The 18,622-nt window shown below is 36.9% G+C and overlaps 1 protein-coding gene across 3 annotated transcripts in view; it reads left to right on the forward strand.

Annotated features, from left to right (window-relative positions):
* Positions 1 to 18,622, forward strand: part of EPS15 (epidermal growth factor receptor pathway substrate 15) — a 144,303-nt gene that overhangs the window by 43,130 nt on the left and 82,551 nt on the right. For all 3 annotated transcript variants that reach the window (XM_032360898.1, XM_032360897.1, XM_032360896.1), the window contains exons 7-9: positions 670 to 795; positions 2,816 to 2,875; positions 17,601 to 17,690. In XM_032360898.1, coding sequence (XP_032216789.1) covers positions 670 to 795; positions 2,816 to 2,875; positions 17,601 to 17,690 — 276 coding nt within the window. The remainder of the gene's footprint in view (positions 1 to 669; positions 796 to 2,815; positions 2,876 to 17,600; positions 17,691 to 18,622) is intronic.

Here is an 18,622-nt window from a genome sequence, read left to right on the forward strand (position 1 = left end):
GTACTGTTATCAATAAGAAAAGGAATTCTTGCTTTGGGAAAAATGGGGGAAGCTTGATGTTTATTCCTATGGTGGTTATTTTCTTTTTAAAATCTGAGTTTGAAATGTAACTAATACCATGTTGAGAAAGTCATAGAATATCACTAACTAGCTTGTGTGTTCTCACAAAAGTTATTTCCTTGCTATGGATTTAAGTGAGAGGGTTGGACTAGATACTCCTCTCAAAGCCCTTCCTATCATTCTAAAATTTTTCCATGAAGCTCACAGTAGAAAAACAGACAGTGTTCGAGCTATGAAAGAAATGGAAGGGATACTGGACTCTTGTGTAACTTTTAAATTGTTATTTATAATAATTTTTGATGAAAGCAATTTTTAAAAAAGATTTTATTTATTAGAGAGAGAGAGAGAAGGAACAGAAACAGGGAATGGGAGAGGGAGAAGCGGGCCTCTTGCTGAGCAGGGAGCCCAATGTGGGGCTTAATCTCAGGACCCTGGGATCATGACCTGAGCTGAAGGCAGACCTAATGACTGAGCTACCCAGGCACCTGCAAAAACTATTTTTTAAATAATTTTAAGGATATGTTGCCTGTTCTTTGAGGATTTGATTTTTATAACTTGAGTTAAATGCGTATCACCACTATTTAACTTGTGATCTTTTTTATATTATAGTCTGAAGACAAGGCCAAGTATGATGCAATTTTCGATAGTTTAAGCCCGGTGAATGGATTTCTCTCTGGTGATAAAGTGAAACCAGTGTTGCTCAACTCTAAGTTACCTGTGGATATCCTTGGAAGAGTAAGATATTATTAAATTCTAAATGTAATCTTCATGTATCTTACTTTTGTATCTACCAGGAGCATTTATAGCTCATTGTTAAAAAATAATTAGGCATTATTTTGAAATTATATTATTACAGAGTTTTTTGTGTTCTGATTTAATATATAAAATAATTGCCAATTAATTTTATTTGACATTCCCTCTAAAGTATAAGTGCTTGGAATTAGTTACATATATAAGCCCTTTGAGTAGGTCCTTTTTTCTTTGTACTGTATGCTCTGACTTCCCAATTCCTTGATTTAATTTCTAGGGACCACCATTATTTTGTATCTGCTACCTACTTCATAGCTGTATCATGGGGCCTTGCCATAAGGAATAGTTTCATCTCTGAAATCATTTGTCCTACTCTGTAAATAGAGCTTCTCATTTTTCTAGATCTCTTTCATAAGTACTTGGAAGACTAATTCTTTGACTTTAAGTCAAAGACCTTTAAGTCTCAGAGTCCTTTACTTTCTCTATTTTTCAAATTAATATTTTTCCTCAACCAACTTAATTCACAGTTTGATGCTGATATCTTTGGCTCCCTTTGCCATGTGTTCTAACCTTTCTTCTGACCTGGTGAAAATCCAGCTTTGTGTTAAGCTAATTATGTGCCTTCTGTGTGGTTGCATATGGACTGCTGAGAGTCTAATAAAATTGGTATCATCATAATTTCATGATCACCAACTTCAGCTGGGCTTTCCCTACTCTTGGACTGTTTCCATACTGATTTCTCTCTGGGTCTCTTTGTACTTCAAACCTCATCTGCTCTCATTAACCCTCCAGCCATTTCTTTAATCCCTTTCTTGGTCAGAATACATGGTGTCAAATCCTGTCTGCACCATTTCTTAGGTGTGTGACCTTGGGTGAATCATCAGAAAACCATGTATCAGTTTTTTATATTTCAGATGAGCACAATTGCCACTTTATAGGCTTGTAAGGATTAAATGTGATAATGTATATATTCAGTACAGTGCTTGGTGCATATTCTTTGATGCTAGCTACTGTGATGCTGATGGTGATCGTGACTTTACCACCATATCATCAGTAGTAGTACTACTGGATCGGTGTTATAGATTAGGTGCTCAATAAAAATTTAAAAGCCATTTCCTAGTATTGTTTCTCATTAATCATTTCTCTGCTGTGTGATCAGTATGAGATTTCTAAACTATAAATATAATCCTGTTATTTTTTTTTTTTTACTTGGAACTAACCCTCTTAGTAGCTTCCTAATGCATTTAGGGTTAAGTCTAAATTCCTGCAAGGCACTTAATGACCAGACACTTGTTTATCTCTATTCCAGTCCGTTACTTTCTCTTCCTGTCCCAAGTAAAATTTTGTTGAATGACTTAAATATCTTATTTTCAAGGATATGACATAGTTTTATAGCTGATCTAAGGTATGGAATTTACTCTGCATTTAAACCAAATCTACTAGGTCCTTTTAGATTTATTTTTCCCTTGTAAGCCCTGGACATTAGCTGGTTCATAATTAATATTCACTGGATATATCTTTTGGTCACTTGGAGATTCTGTATGGAAAAAAATAATGGACTTAGTTGGAAATCTTTATGTTGAATACTGATTCTATAACCTAATAATGGTTGTGTGATCCTAACTAAATCATATTCCTCATGTCTAAAAGCTGGTTCATAGTGCCACATGGAGTACTGAGAGATGTTTGTGAAAAAGCATTGTAGCTGTTTAAAGTGCTGTGTACATAATTGTTTTCTTATTTGAAAGAAACAAATATTTTCTTTAAATTTTTGTAAGGAATTTTTATTTAAAAATACTTGTTTTAAGAATTACCACTTTTTCCAATAATGTTAATATAGAATGTAATAATGATTTAATGAAATGTTCAGCAAAAGTGAGATTTCTCTGAGAATAGATATTTTAATGTTTAGATAAAACTTTCCCCCCGATTTAAATGTTTGCTGTTTACAGGTACCACATGAAATGAAAGAGCATTAATCTTTGTCAATTCTTCTGTTTTTAAGGTTTGGGAGTTGAGTGACATTGATCATGATGGAATGCTTGACAGAGATGAGTTTGCAGTTGTAAGTAACTTAATGGTCTTAAAAATCTTAAACCTCTTAATGGTTTTCTCTAGTGAGAATTTCCTTGTTTAGTTTATCCCCAGAGGAAAACTGTATTTCCTTAAGGTTGTTGGTAGGAGTATTTTTATCAAAAGTGTACAGGTAGTCAATAAATATTTTTAAACAAATGAATAATAGAAAATGTATGTTCTTACCATCTTTATTTTATTTGACTTTAAGGTATATAGGGTTCGCTGAGTGGTATTGTTTCTTTGTATCCCATCTTAACCAGACATTGCATCTCAGTACCTCCTTCTGCTATGGAATAATTTTACTTCAAATATACCCCCAGATTTTCACATTGTTTTATTAAAGGAAAACATGGATAACACTGTAGTTTCACTTAATGTATAGGGTCAGAGGAAGTTTTGACATCTTATCTGAAGACGTCATCTTTGGAAATTGGGGTTAATTCCATCTTTGGAAATTGGGGTTTTTTTGTTGCCCAGTTTGTTGCCCACTTTCTAAACGCATGATAGATTTGCATTATTCTTTTAAAATCCTCTGGAGTTGTAGTTGTGTTACTTTCTCATTCCAAATCTTATGTATTTTGCCCCCTCTCATGTTTTGTTTTATTGAATTTTATATAGTTTATAAATCTTTTTAAAGAGCCATCTTTTGGATGTAATTATCCTTTCTCTTATGTTTTGACTTCTTCATTCTTTTCAGCTTTTATATTAATTCTTTTTTCCTAGGTTCTTTTGGTTTGCCTTAAAAAAAAACTTTTGAAAATGAGTACTGAGTCCCTTTCTTATCTTTAATATTGAAAAAATTTAAAGCATGTATTTTCTTTTGAGTACAGGTTTAGCTGGATTTCATAGATATTGATGTAAAGTATTCTCCTTTTTGCTACTTTTAATTTTCTATAAAGATTTTATTTATTTATTTGACAGAGAGAGATACAGGGAGAGAGAGGGAACACATGCAAGGGAGGCTAGAGAGGGAGAAGCAGGCTTCCTGCGGAGCAGGGGATTCCTCCTGGACCCTAGAATCATGAGTAGAGCCAAAGGCAGTTGCTTAATGACTGAGCCACCCAGGTGCCCCTACTTTTTAGATAATCTCTAGGTTTTTTTAAAAATCATCTATTTAGGAATATGTTTCCTAATTTCAAAGTAATTAAGTTTGGTTTTAATTACATTTGTATATACCTTTTTTTAATTTAAGATTTTATTTATTTATTTGACAAGCAGAGATCATAAGCAGGCAGAGAGGCAGGCAGAGAGAGAGGGGGAAGCGGAAGCAGGCTCCCCGCCGAGCAGAGAGCCCGACTCAGGGCTCGATCCCAGGACCCTGGGACCATGACCTGAGCCGAAGGCAGAGGCTTCGACCCACTGAGCCACCCAGGTGCCCCCCCCTTTAAAAAAAGATTTTATTTATTTATTTGACAGAGATCACAAGTAGGCAGAGAGGCAGGCAGAGAGAAAGGGGGAAGCAGGCTCCCCGATGAGCAGAGAGCCTGATGTGGGGCTTGAACCCAGGACCCTGGGACCATGACCTGAGCCGAAGGCAGAGGCTTAACCCACTGAGCCAGCCACTCAGGTGCCCTGTTACATTTGTATATACTTTTAGCGTGATTAGATTATGCCCAGAGAATGTGGTCTTTAAAATCTCTGTTTAAAAATTTCTTGAGGGATGCCTGGGTGGCTCAGTTGGTTAAACAGCTGCCTTCGGCTCGGGTCATGATCCCAGCATCCTGGGATCGAGTCCCACGTCGGGCTCCTTGCTCAGCGGGGAGCCTGCTTCTCCCTCTGCCTCTGCCTGCCATTCTGTCTGCCTGTGCTCGCTCTCTCCCCCCCCTCTCTCTGATAAATAAATAAAATCTTTAAAAAAAAAAAAATTTCTTGAGGTTGCCGGGCCCCTGGTAAGGGCGGTGCAGTTCCGCCTGGGCCAAAGACACTTGAGAATCACTACAGCGGCCCCTTCCCCAGAAGATCAACAAGAAATCCAGCCAAGACCAAGTTCACCTACCAAGGAGTGCAGTTTCAATACCAAGGAGAGCAGCAGAATTCCAGAGGAGGAGAAAGCAAAGCACGAAAGTCATGGCTTTCTCCCTGTGATTTTTTAGTCTTGCAGTTAATTTAATTTTTTTTCTTTTTCATTTTTTTCTCTTCTTCTAAAATTTTTTTAACTTTTAGCCTTTTCTTTTTTAACGTTTTTTAACTAGTTTATCTAATATATATATATTTTCTTTTTTATACTTTTCTTTATTCATTTTCTTTTTAAAAATCTTTTCTTTTTTTTTCTTTTCTTTTTCTTTCTTTCTTTCTAACCTCTTTTTATCCCCTTTCTCCCGCCTCACGATTTGGGATCTCTTCTGATTTGGTTAAAGCATATTTTCCTTGGGTTGTTGCCACCCTTTTAGTATTTTACTTGCTCCTTCATATACTCTTATCTGGACAAAATGACAAGGCGGAAAAATTCACCACAAAAAAAAGAACAAGAGGCAGTACCGAAGGCTAGGGACCTAATCAATACAGACATTGGTAGTATGTCAGATCTAGAGTTTAGAATGACAATTCTCAAGGTTCTAGCCGGGCTCAAAAAAGGCATGGAAGATATTAGAGAAACCCTCTCGGGAGATATAAAAGCCCTTTCTGGAGAAATAAAAGAACTAAAATCTAACCAAGTTGAAATAAAAAAAACTATTAATGAGGTGCAATCAAAAATGGAGGCTCTCACTGCTAGGATAAGTGAGGCAGAAGAAAGAATTAGCGATATAGAAGACCAAATGACAGAGAATAAAGAAGCTGAGCAAAAGAGGGACAAACAGCTACTGGACCACGAGGGGAGAATTCGAGAGATAAGTGACACCATAAGACGAAACAGCATTAGAATAATTGGTATTCCAGAAGAAGAAGAAAGAGAGAGGGGAGCAGAAGGTATACTGGAGAGAATTATTGGGGAGAATTTCCCCAATATGGCAAAGGGAACGAGCATCAAAATTCCGGAGGTTCAGAGAATGCCCTTCAAAATCAGTAAGAATAGGCCCACACCCCGGCACCTAATAGTAAAATTTACAAGTCTCAGTGACAAAGAGAAAATCCTGAAAGCAGCCCGGGAAAAGAAGTCTGTAACATACAATGGTAAAAATATTAGATTGGCAGCTGACTTATCCACAGAGACCTGGCAGGCCAGAAAGAGCTGGCATGATATTTTCAGAGCACTAAACGAGAAAAACATGCAGCCAAGAATACTATATCCAGCTAGGCTATCATTGAAAATAGAAGGAGAGATTAAAAGCTTCCAGGACAAACAAAAACTGAAAGAATTTGCAAACACTAAACCAGCTCTACAGGAAATATTGAATGGGGTCCTCTAAGCAAAGAGAGAGCCTACAAGTGGTAGATCAGTAAGGAACAGAGACCATATACAGTAACAGTCACCTTACAGGCAATACAATGGCATTAAATTCACATCTCTCAATAGTCACCCTGAATGTTAATGGGCTAAATGCCCCAATCAAAAGACACAGGGTATCAGAATGGATAAAAAAACAAAACCCATCTATATGTTGCCTCCAAGAAACTCATTTTAAGCCCGAAGACACCTCCAGATTTAAAGTGAGGGGGTGGAAAAGAATTTACCATGCTAATGGACATCAGAAGAAAGCAGGAGTGGCAATCCTTATATCAGATCAATTAGATTTTAAGCCAAAGATTATAATAAGAGATGAGGAAGGACACTATATCATACTCAAAGGGTCTGTCCAACAAGAAGATCTAACAATTTTAAATATCTATGCCCCCAACGTGGGAGTAGCCAACTATATAAACCAATTAATAACAAAATCAAAGAAACACATCAACAATAATACAATAATAGTAGGGGACTTTAACACTCCCCTCACTGAAATGGACAGATCATCCAAGCAAAAGATCAACAAGGAAATAAAGGCCTTAAATGACACACTGGACCAGATGGACATCACAGATATATTCAGAACATTTCATCCCAAAGCAAGAGAATACACATTCTTCTCTAGTGCACATGGAACATTCTCCAGAATAGATCACATCCTCGGTCCTAAATCAGGACTCAACCGGTATCATAAGATTGGAATCATTCCCTGCATATTTTCAGACCACAAAGCTCTGAAGCTAGAACTCAACCACAAGAGGAAGTTTGGAAAGAACCCAAATACATGGAGACTAAACAGCATCCTTCTAAAGAATGAATGGGTCAACCGGGAAATTAAAGAAGAATTGAAAAAAATCATGGAAACAAATGATAATGAAAATACAATGGTTCAAAATCTATGGGACACAACAAAGGCAGTCCTGAGAGGAAAATATATAGCGGTACAAGCCTTTCTCAAGAAACAAGAAAGGTCTCAGGTACACAACCTAACCCTACACCTAAAGGAGCTGGAGAAAGAACAAGAAAGAAACCCTAAGCCCAGCAGGAGAAGAGAAATCATAAAGATCAGAGCAGAAATCAATGAAATAGAAACAAACAAAAAAACCCAATAGAACAAATCAACGAAACTAGGAGCTGGTTCTTTGAAAGAATTAATAAGATTGATAAACCCCTGGCCAGACTTATCAAAAAGAACAGAGAAAGGACCCAAATAAATAAAATCATGAATGAAAGAGGAGAGATCACAACTAACACCAAAGAAATACAAACTATTATAAGAACATACTGTGAGCAACTCTACGCCAACAAATTTGACAATCTGGAAGAAATGGATGCATTCCTAGAAACATATAAACTACCACAACTGAACCAGGAAGAAATAGAAAGCCTGAACAGACCCATAACCAGTAAGGAGATTGAAACAGTCATTAAAAATCTCCAAACAAACAAAAGCCCAGGGCCAGACGGCTTCCCGGGGGAATTCTACCAAACATTTAAAGAAGAACTAATTCCTATTCTCCTGAAACTGTTCCAAAAAATAGAAATGGAAGGAAAACTTCCAAACTCATTTTATGAGGCCAGCATCACCTTGATCCCAAAACCAGACAAGGATCCCATCAAAAAAGAGAGCTATAGACCAATATCCTTGATGAACACAGATGCAAAAATTCTCACCAAAATACTAGCCAATAGGATTCAACAGTACATTAAAAGGATTATTCACCACGACCAAGTGGGATTTATTCCAGGGCTGCAAGGTTGGTTCAACATCCGCAAATCAGTCAATGTGATGCAACACATCAATAAAAGAAAGAACATGAACCATATGATACTCTCAATAGATGCTGAAAAAGCATTTGACAATGTACAGCATCCCTTCCTGATCAAAACTCTTCAAAGTGTAGGCATAGAGGGCACATACCTCAATATTAACAAAGCCATCTATGAAAAACCCACTGCAAATATCATTCTCAATGGAGAAAAACTGAAAGCTTTTCCGCTAAGATCAGGAACATGGCAGGGATGTCCATTATCACCACTGCTATTCAACATAGTACTAGAAGTCCTAGCCTCAGCAATCAGAACACAAAAGGAAATTAAAGGCATCCAAATCGGCAAAGAAGAAGTCAAACTATCACTCTTCGCAGATGATATGATACTATATGTGGAAAACCCAAAAGACTCCACTCCAAAACTGCTAGAACTTGTACAGGAATTCAGGAAAGTGTCAGGATATAAAATCAATGCACAGAAATCAGTTGCATTTCTCTACACCAACAACAAGACAGAAGAAAGAGAAATTAAGGAGTCAAACCCATATACAATTGCACCCCAAACCATAAGATACCTAACCAAAGAGGCACAGAATCTATACTCAGAAAACTATAAAGTACTCATGAAAGAAATTGAGGAAGACACAAAGAAATGGAAAAATGTCCCATGCTACTGGATTGGAAGAATAAATATTTTGAAAATGTCTATGCTACCTAAAACAATCTACACATTTAATGCAATTCCTATCAAAGTACCATCCATCTTTTTCAAAGAAATGGAACAAATAATTCTAAAATTTATATGGAACCAGAAAAGACCTCGAATAGCCAAAGGGATATTGAAAAAGAAAGCCAACGTTGGTGGCATCACAATTCCGGACTTCAAGCCCTATTACAAAGCTGTCATCATCAAGACAGCATGGTACTGGCACAAAAACATACACATAGATCAATGGAACAGAATAGAAAGCCCAGAAATAGACCCTCAACTCTATGGTCAACTAATCTTTGACAAAGCAGGAAAGAATGTCCAATGGAAAAAAGACAGCCTCTTCAATAAATGGTGCTGGGAAAATTGGACAGCCACATGCAGACAAATGAAATTGGACCATTTCCTTACACCACACACAAAAATAGACTCAAAATGGATGAAGGACCTCAATGTGAGAAAGGAATCCATCAAAATCCTTGAGGAGAACACAGGCAGCAACATCTTCCTAGGAACATCGCCAAAGGCAAGGGAAGCAAGCGCAAAAATGAACTATTGGGATTTCATCAAGATCAAAAGCTTTTGCACAACAAAGGAAACAGTTAACAAAACCAAAAGACAACTGACAGAATGGGAGAAGATATTTGCAAACGACATATCAGATAAAGGACTAGTGTCCAAAATCTATAAAGAACTTAGCAACTCAACACCCAAAGAACAAATAATCCAATCAAGAAATGGGCAGAGGAGTTGAACAGATATTTCTGCAAAGGAGACATCCAGATGGCCAACAGACACATGAAAAAGTGCTCCATGTCACTCGGCATCAGGGAAATACAAATCAAAACCACAATGAGATATCACCTCACACCAGTCAGAATGGCTAAAACGAACAAGTCAGGAAATGACAGATGCTGGCGAGGATGCGGAGAAAGGGGAACCCTCCTACACTGTTGGTGGGAATGCAAGCTGGTGCAACCACTCTGGAAAACAGCATGAGGTTCCTCAAAATGTTGAAAATAGAACTGCCCTATGACCCAGCCATTGCACTACTGGGTATTTACCCTAAAGATACAAACATCGTGATCTGAAAGGGCACGTGCACCCGAATGTTTATTGCAGCAATGTCCACAAGAGCCAAACTATGGAAAGAACCTAGATGTCCATCAACAGATGAATGGCTAAAGAAGACGTGGTATATATACACAATGGAATACTATGCAGCCATCAAAAGAAATGAAATCTTGCCATTTGCGACAGCATGGATGGAACTGGAGCGTATCATGCTTAGCGAAATAAGTCAATCAGAGAAAGACAACTATCCTATATCCCTGATATGAGGAAGTGGTGATGCGACATGGGGGCTTAAGTGGGTAGGAGAAGAATAAATGAAACAAGATGGGATTGGGAGGGAGACAAACCATAAGTGACTCTTAATCTCACAAAACAAACTTAGGGTTGCTGTGGGGAGTGGGGTTATGGACATTGGGGAGGGTATGTGCTTTGGTGAGTGCTGTGAAGTGTGTAAACCTGGCAATTCACAGACCTGTACCCCTGGTGATAAAAATATATGTTTATAAAAAAAATTTTTTTTTTCTTGCGATTTTTTTGTTGCCCATTTTGTGACCTGTTTTTACATATATATGTTCCCTGGATGTTTCAACATTTCTGTTTGGGAGATAATTAGACCTCTATAACTCATTATATCAATTTTATTGAGTATATTTCTGTTTTCCTTATTTTTCTTTTTTTGCTCTTTCACAAGTTTTATTCTATTTATAGCCTAAGAGCCAACTAAAATAGGAAGATTAAGGATTATTACATTTGGGGGAAAAAATACAGAAGTGGAAACTTAAAGTGACTTGAGTTGATAGCCCTAAGTCCCTAGTATTTTTATTTTAATTTGCGTGATAATTGGGAAGTGGCAGGGGATATACCCCCTCACAGTGGCAATAGAATTTTTCCCAGCTACATGTTTGAGGTTGATTCAATGTTTGTGTGGTGTTCTGGGGAGAGAAAATGATACATTGAGATTTGGCTGATGATGTACTTTGAACGACTGTCAAACTCTGCATATTAACTTTTTATAAATAGCTTTTGTGTTAAGAGTACTGGCATAAAATCTGGGGCTCCTGGGTGGCTCAGTGGGTTAAGCTTCTGCCTTTGGCTCAGGGATGGTCTCGGTCCTGGCATCGAGCCCTGCATCAGGCTCCGCTTAGCAGAGAGCCTGCTTCCCCCTCTCTCTACCTGCCCCTATGCTTACTTGTGCTTTCTCTCTCTGTCAAATAAGTAAAAAAAAAAAAAAAAAAAAAACTTAAAAAAAAAATAGAAGAATACTGGTGTAAAATCTTTGCATTGGTAAGATTGGTAGAGGGATTTCTTTTTTCTATAAAGACAACAATTAAAATTTCAAAGAAGCGTTTGTATAAGCACAGTTAAAAAAGATGGAGGATAGTATTATTCTCATTTGATTAACGGTAGTATGTGCTAAGGTAAGTGATTAAATACAGTTTATGTTATATACCCTGAAGCCTTTTACTCGGTAACTTTCTCTTTTTTAGAATAAAAGTAAACATTTATTGAAAGAATAATTTAAGAATGAATGATGCATTTATAAGAAGTTACTACTTTAAAAAAATAGTGAACATCCATATGCCTTCTCCTAGATTTACTAATTTTAGCCATTTTGCACATTTGATTTCTTTCTGTGTGCATTCCTTAGAAATTCTTCCCATCTTTATTATGGTTAGTGCCTTTAATTTTGGATTCCAGCTCATGTGATATGTTTTTTTAAAGATTTATTTATTTGAAAGAGAGAAAGTGTGTACGAGTTGGGAGCAGTGGCAGAGAGGGAGGGAAAGGAGAAAGAATCTCAAGCAAACTCCCTGCTAAGCCTGGAACCCGAGGTGGGGAGATGGCTCGATCCCATGACCAAGATATCATGATTTGATCCCAGGACCCTGGGATTGAGCCCCGCATCAGGCTCTCTGCTCAGCAGGGAGCCTGCTTCCCTTCCTCTCTCTCTGCATGCCTCTCTGCCCACTTGTGATCTCTGTCTGTCAAATAAATAAATAAAATCTTAAAAAAAATACAGATCATGACTTAGGCCAAAATCAAGAGTTGGATGCTTAATAATCAACTGAGTCACTCAGGTGCCCCTCCTGTGATATTTCTGCTGCCTCTGTTCTCTTTTTATCTGAATTACCTGATATTTCTTATATTTATAATGTATCTCTTGAAAACAGCATGTTGCTGTGTTTCAGTTTTTTACCTCATTTGACAACTTCTGTCTTTTTAAGATAATGATACAGATACTGATTTTTATTCCCCCTATCTTGTTTAGTTAACATTATTGTTTTCTCTCTTTTTTTTCTGTTTCTGCTGTTGCTGGTTATCAAGTAGTGATTCATTGAATTTTCTGTTCTTATTAAAGTGGAAATTGTTACATCTATTCCATTAATGGTTAATAATACCTGTCTCTGTACTAAATCCTACTTATTTCTCCAGTAGCTGAAAATAAGTTAACCTTCACTCCAGTAAAACTAGTCCTTTAGATTATTTTCACTTCTTTCTTCTTTACCTCCTAACCCCAGAAGATTTTAGAACATTTTCTTTAAATTAAATTCTAGATTTTACTCAGTTAATTTAGTTCTTTTGGTTCTAGGATTTTCCTTGTGGTTTTGTCAGTATCAGTAGTCTCTCTAGCATTGTTTCGGTAGACTTTACCTGATAAATCTTTTCCATCTTTTTATTTCATGAACAACATAGTCCATACCATTTTTTTTTTTAACTTTTCAGAGTCTGTAGCTTTTTTTAAAATTGAAATAATGTGATTAACACACAGTGTTGTATTAGTTTCAGGTGTCCAGCATAATGTTTCAGCCATCCTATACATTGCTTAGTAACCATAATAATCACAATAAGTACAGTTACTGTTACCAGACAATGTTATTACACTCTTACTGATTATATTCCTTGTCCTGTGATTTTCATCTCTGCAACTTATTTTACAACTGGAAGTTTGTATTATTTAATCTCTTTTTTCTGTTTCACCCATCCCTCCCACCACGTCCCTCCTGGTAACTGCCAGTTTGTTCTCTGTATTTAAGAGTCTGTCTTCTTGTTTGTCTCGTTGTCTCTTTGTTTCTTTGTTCTTTTATTTCTTAGATTCCCCACGTGAGTGAAATCATGGTATTTGTCTTTATTTGGCTTATTTCACTTAGCATCATATTCTCTGGGGCCATCGATATTGTTGCAAATGGGAAGATCTCATACTCTTTTATGGCTGAATAATATTCCCATGTGTGTACATGTGTGCATGTGTACACCACATCTCTCTAACCATTCATCTGTTGGTGGGTACTTGGGATGCTTCCATCTCTTTGCTATTGCAAATAATGCTGCAGTAAACATGGGGGTGCATACATCTTTTTGACTTAGAGTTTTGTTTTCTTTGAGTAAATACCAATAGTGGAGTTACTGGATCATAGGGTATTTCTGGTTTTTAATTTTTTGAGGAAACTTGATACTGTTTTCCACAGTGGCTGCTCCAATTTATATTCCCACCAACAGTGCATAAGGATTCCTTTTTCTCCACATCCTTGCCAACACTTGTTATTTCTTGTCTTTCTGATTCTGGCTAGTCTGACACATGTAAGGCGATACCGTGTTGTGCTTTTGATTTGCATTTCCCTGGTGTCTCCTTTAGTATATAAATATTTTTTCTGTCTTGTTTCTTTTTTTTTTTTTTCTTCTTTTATTTATTTATTTATTTGTCAGAGAGAGAGAGAGAGAGAGCAAGAGCGAGCACAGGCAGAGTGGCAGGCAGAGTCAGAGGGAGAAGCAGGCTCCCTACGGAGCAAGGAGCCCGATGTGGGACTCGTTCCCAGGACGCTGGGATCATGACCTGAGCTGAAGGCAGCTGCTTAGCCAACTGAGCCACCCAGGCGTCCCTTCTGTCTTGTTTCTATGACTTAGGCATTATCAAGGCGCACTAGCTAAGTATCCTGTAGAATGTCTGCCAATCTAGGTTTGTCAGACGTTTTTCTCATGGATAGACTAGGGGTATGGGTTTTTGGAAAGAATACCACAAGTGTGATAGGACTTTTTCATCACATTTATCAGGTGGTACATAATGCCCGCATGCCATTAATGGTGATGTTAATCTTTGTCACTTGGTAAAGATGCTGTTTGCCAGATTTCTTCACTATGAAGTTACTGTTTCCTCTTTTCCTATTCTGTTCTCTGGAGAGGCAGACTCCTGCCTTTTTTACTTTGTATTCTGTCTTCATATCTTTGTACTGTTTTTTTTTTTCTTTTTGTCAGAGAGAGTGAGCACAGGCAGACAGAGTGGCAGGCAGAGGCAGAAGCAGGCTTCCTGCTGAGCAAGGAGCCCGATGTGGGACTCGATCCCAGGATGCTGGGATCATGACCCGAGCCGAAGGCAGCCGCCTAACCAACTGAGCCACCCAGGCGTCCCTTTGTACTGGGTTTTACATTCTTAATAGGCCTTAAATTTTTCTGTCAAGTAAGTGGTCTAAATTTTTGTCCATAGCATTTGTTGGGTCCTCATGTGAAAAGTTTTTGGCACTTTGAGATTTATTAACTGTATTTGTATTAACATGTTCACATTGTACTGAAGTCAACTTGTTAGATGGTTGCTGGTTCTACCAGGTGGTAAACATAAAAGGTCTTTCTGGTTTTCTATTTCTGGTGCCTAGCACACTGCCTGGTGGCTAGAGATTTCTCCATAAGTATTTTGTTGAATTAAATTGATGAAAAAAAACTTGTATTTATAAGAAATACCCATTATTTTCATCCCAGAATGCTATTTTGAGAAATTAAAACTGGCAGTTCAAGTAGATGAAGGAACAAATAAAACTCTTAAGGAGACTACTAAAATACTGGTTCTCAAAGCATGGTCTCCCTTCAGCAACATCAGCATTACCAGAGAACTTGTTAGAAATGCAGATTCTCAGGCCTTAGCCTAGCCCCACTAAATCAGGATTTCTGGGGTAGGGTCAAAGAAGCCCTCTTAGAGATTCTGATAGCTACTAAAATTTGACATGTATTCGCTAAAAGCACAGAGAATAAAAAGAAAATAAAGAAGCTACTGGTAATTGACTGCAGTAGTAAAACTAAATCCCCTCTTCCCTGCTATCACTGAGAAAGCTTAGGCTTGATTTTGCCAGATTTCATTCCTTTCCTTTCCCTTTCTCTATTTCTTTTTTTCTTTCTCTCTCTCTCTTTCTTTCTTTCTTTGAATATGGTGCATCATTTGATTTAGTTGCTATATTTGTTTCAACAGCAGGCTTTGATGAGGCTAAAGTACAATAAAAAAAAAAAAAAATCACCCAGCAGTATACTGTTAACTTTCTTCTATCTTATTAGCTAGAAAATTTTTTGGCTTCACTTTTGTCAGGGAAACTATTCTCAGTGCAACATGAAATTAATGATAATTTTTTTTTTAATTTCCAAAAAATGTGTTGCCTGTTGGCAGCAGATAGCTGACATGGCTTTTTTGCTTCTAGTGTCTCCTTTTCCAGGAAATGACTCCCATCTATAGTGAGAAGAATGCTGACCTTTAATGTGCGTGTTAGTCACTTCTTTTAGCTCGGTGCCAATTTAATAATATTGCCTATATCATAAATTTGGTTGAAAGTATGTACTAGCCAGATGGTTTTCACTCTGGAGTTTCAAGCTTTTGAAGATAATAAAATTTGTGTGTTTCTAAAACTAAATTGAATTCTTCAAGTTGACTAGTGAATGGGAAGAGGAGAATTCTTGGTTTGGGCCAAACGGTTAAATATGGTCCCAGGACAAAGAGCATCAGCATCCCTGGAGACTTCTTAGAAATTTAAAATATCAGGCCCAACCCAGACTTAGTGATTCTAGAATTCTGGAAGTGGAGCCTAGAAATCTGTGCTTTATAAAGTTGTTCAGGTAATTCAGATACCTGCTACAATTTGGGACCCACTGGGTGAAAGGTTAGTTTTATCCCTTTTAGAGAACATGGTATTATAAATTTACATGTGTACTCCTAATGAAGCTGATAAATCTGAGAAAAACCAGAGCTTTGTATGAATCCTATACTATCAGTTTTTTAAAGGATATCAGGCAAGTTACTTGGCATTTCTGAGCTTCAGTTTCTTCATATATAAAATGATATTTCTGAGGGCGATTCACAGACCTGTACCCCTGGGGCTAATAATACATTATATGTTTATTTAAAAATAAAAAATTTTTAAAAATGATATTTCTAATCACAGAAATCAGGGATCAGTGTTGTTGTATTAGGTGCTCAATAAACACTGATTTGAAAGTCCCATAAAACTTAACTTAGAATTGTAAGCAAACTTTTTTGGGGAAAAATGTTATTTTCAGTGGAAGAAGAATAATTAAGAGGTACTTAAACTTCCTCCCAGTTGCTGTTGGAATCTTTTTGTACGTTCCAGATTGTTTTGAGCAATTTCATATGCTTGAAGATTGTCGTGGAAACTATCTTTTGAAAGTCTTGAAGGTGCCTTGACATTCTGTATGTAGGTTGTTCGACTTTGTGCCAATGCTTTATGTATTTAATAATTAAAAATAATTTTTAATAGGTAATATATTCTCATGGGTGGGAAATCAGTACAATATAAGAAGATATTCAGTGGAAAAAACTCAGTTCCATCCTTGCCCTCAGTGCTCCATTTATATCCACTCTATAACCAACCACTTTTCTTAGTTTCTTGTTCATTCTTCTAGACTTCTAAAATGCAAATATAAGCACACATGAATAATCATTATTCCCTTACCGCAAGAGATAACACACTATACACACTCTGAGACACACTAACACTGTACTTGGATAGCTTCACATGGAGAGCTCTTTGTTTCTTTTTTTTTCCCCCTCCCAGGTTAGCTTTGTTGAAGAACTACTTTACATTCAGTGAATTGCATTCAATTTAAGTATATAGTTTGATGAGTTTTGATAATTGTATATTATTTGTGAAGGTACCACAGTTAAGATAATGTTTTTAATGGTTTTTTGTGTTTTTTCTTTTTGTTTCATAGTATTTTATTGTATAGCTGTATCATAATGTTTTTAAACCAGTCTTTAGTTGTTGAGCACTTGGGTGCTGCTACAAAGAATTCTGTGATTAACAATCTTTTACATACAGTGTTTTTTATGTAGGCAGGTAAGTCTGAGAATAGATCCCAGAAGGGGGATTGCTAAGCCAAATGAGAAGTAAATAAGTTTGGTAGTTGTTGCCAATTTGCCCTTCATAGGGTTGGTATCAGTTTGAGCTCCCACTAGCAATGTCTGAAGGTGCCTGTTTGCCTAGTCTATTTAACAGTGTACATTATGAAACTTCAGATATTTGCCAGTAAGTGGAAAATGTATTTTAATATAGTTTTAATTTGAAGTTTTATGAAAGTGAGCATAATTTGTATCTTCAAGAGTAGACCATCTGTAATTTTTACTTTCCTGTAAAATATCTGTTTTTACTCTTTACCCATTTTCCTGTTGGATTTTACCTTTTTCTTCTGTTAATTTCTAGGGACTCTTTTTAGGAAGATTAACTCTTTCTTTGCAGATATCTTTTTTCCAGGTTGTTTGCTTTTGACATTGCAAGACTTTTAGTTGAAGGGTATGTGTCTGACTTTTTGCTACTTTGGATATCTTCCTGAAAGTTGCTTGGCTTTGATTTATTTCCTTTTCTCCTTTCTTCTTTCCCAGCCCAATTTCTTTAAAAAAAATTTTTTTTGAGACTGTAGCTGCTTTGTTGTTGAACAATAATAACTCAGTGGGTGGATGTTGTTAAATGAATTTAATATATATGACCCTGGTTCATTTCTCTTGAAGGCCATGTTTTTGGTATATTGCGCGTTGGAGAAAGAACCTGTGCCAGTGTCCTTGCCTCCCGCCTTGGTGCCACCTTCTAAGAGAAAAACGGTCAGTATATCAGGCTCTGTGCGGTTGATCCCCTCATCAGCATCAGCCGAGAAACCTTACCACTCCTTACCACCTGTAGGCATTTTACCTACCAAAGCACCGTTAAGACAGGTATAGATCTATCAGTGTTAAAGGACTTTTTTTTTTTTTTTTTAAGTGCATGGCATTTAACAGTTGATTGCTTGATGAAGACAGAAGTAGCAATCAAAGAGATCAAAAATTTAGAGCCTCTGGTTGAATCTGAATAATATGGTGTCCCGGCGAAGACGTAATCCTCCTGCATTTGGCCTTACTTATGGATGTTTTATTGGCTTTGCTTTGATCTACGTGGACTTAGAGTTGGAGACAGAAGATACTCCGTGCTAATCTGGCATGCTTGCCCAGGCATAGTTAATAGATGTTTTTGTTTTCTTAATCCCTGGTTAACTCTTGATTCTTTGGGATCATATCGTCCAATTTTGGATTGTCCCAAGCCTTTTTTCCCCTCCAGCCTGTTGCTTGTCAAGCTGCATAAAGGAAAATAATGACAAGATATGCAAATCAGCTAATTCAGCTATAGCTATGAATGCTGAATGAAACTCTGAAAAATAGGGATTGAGAATTATCTGAATATTTTGTTTGTACAGACTCTCCCAGTTACTCATCTTAATGTCATTCATAAGTCAAGAGTTAACTATGCTTGAATTTATTTATTACTTAAAAGGAAAAAAGTGAAATGGGCATCTATAAGTATATCCCAACTGACGTGTATTTTTCTTCCGCAATTTTCTCTTCACCACAGCATTTTGATTAGGGTATGATGGAATGGTATACTATTGCTGCAGTTAGTGGGATGGAATTGCTCAAAATTTTGACAGATACTCTCATGGGTTGCAAGAATGACATTTCAAAGTGTATTTCATTTTGACAGAAACCCCTTATATAGCTATATA

Source organism: Mustela erminea, chromosome 10 (assembly GCF_009829155.1).
Source record: "Mustela erminea isolate mMusErm1 chromosome 10, mMusErm1.Pri, whole genome shotgun sequence".
Taxonomy (NCBI): Eukaryota; Metazoa; Chordata; class Mammalia; order Carnivora; family Mustelidae; genus Mustela; species Mustela erminea.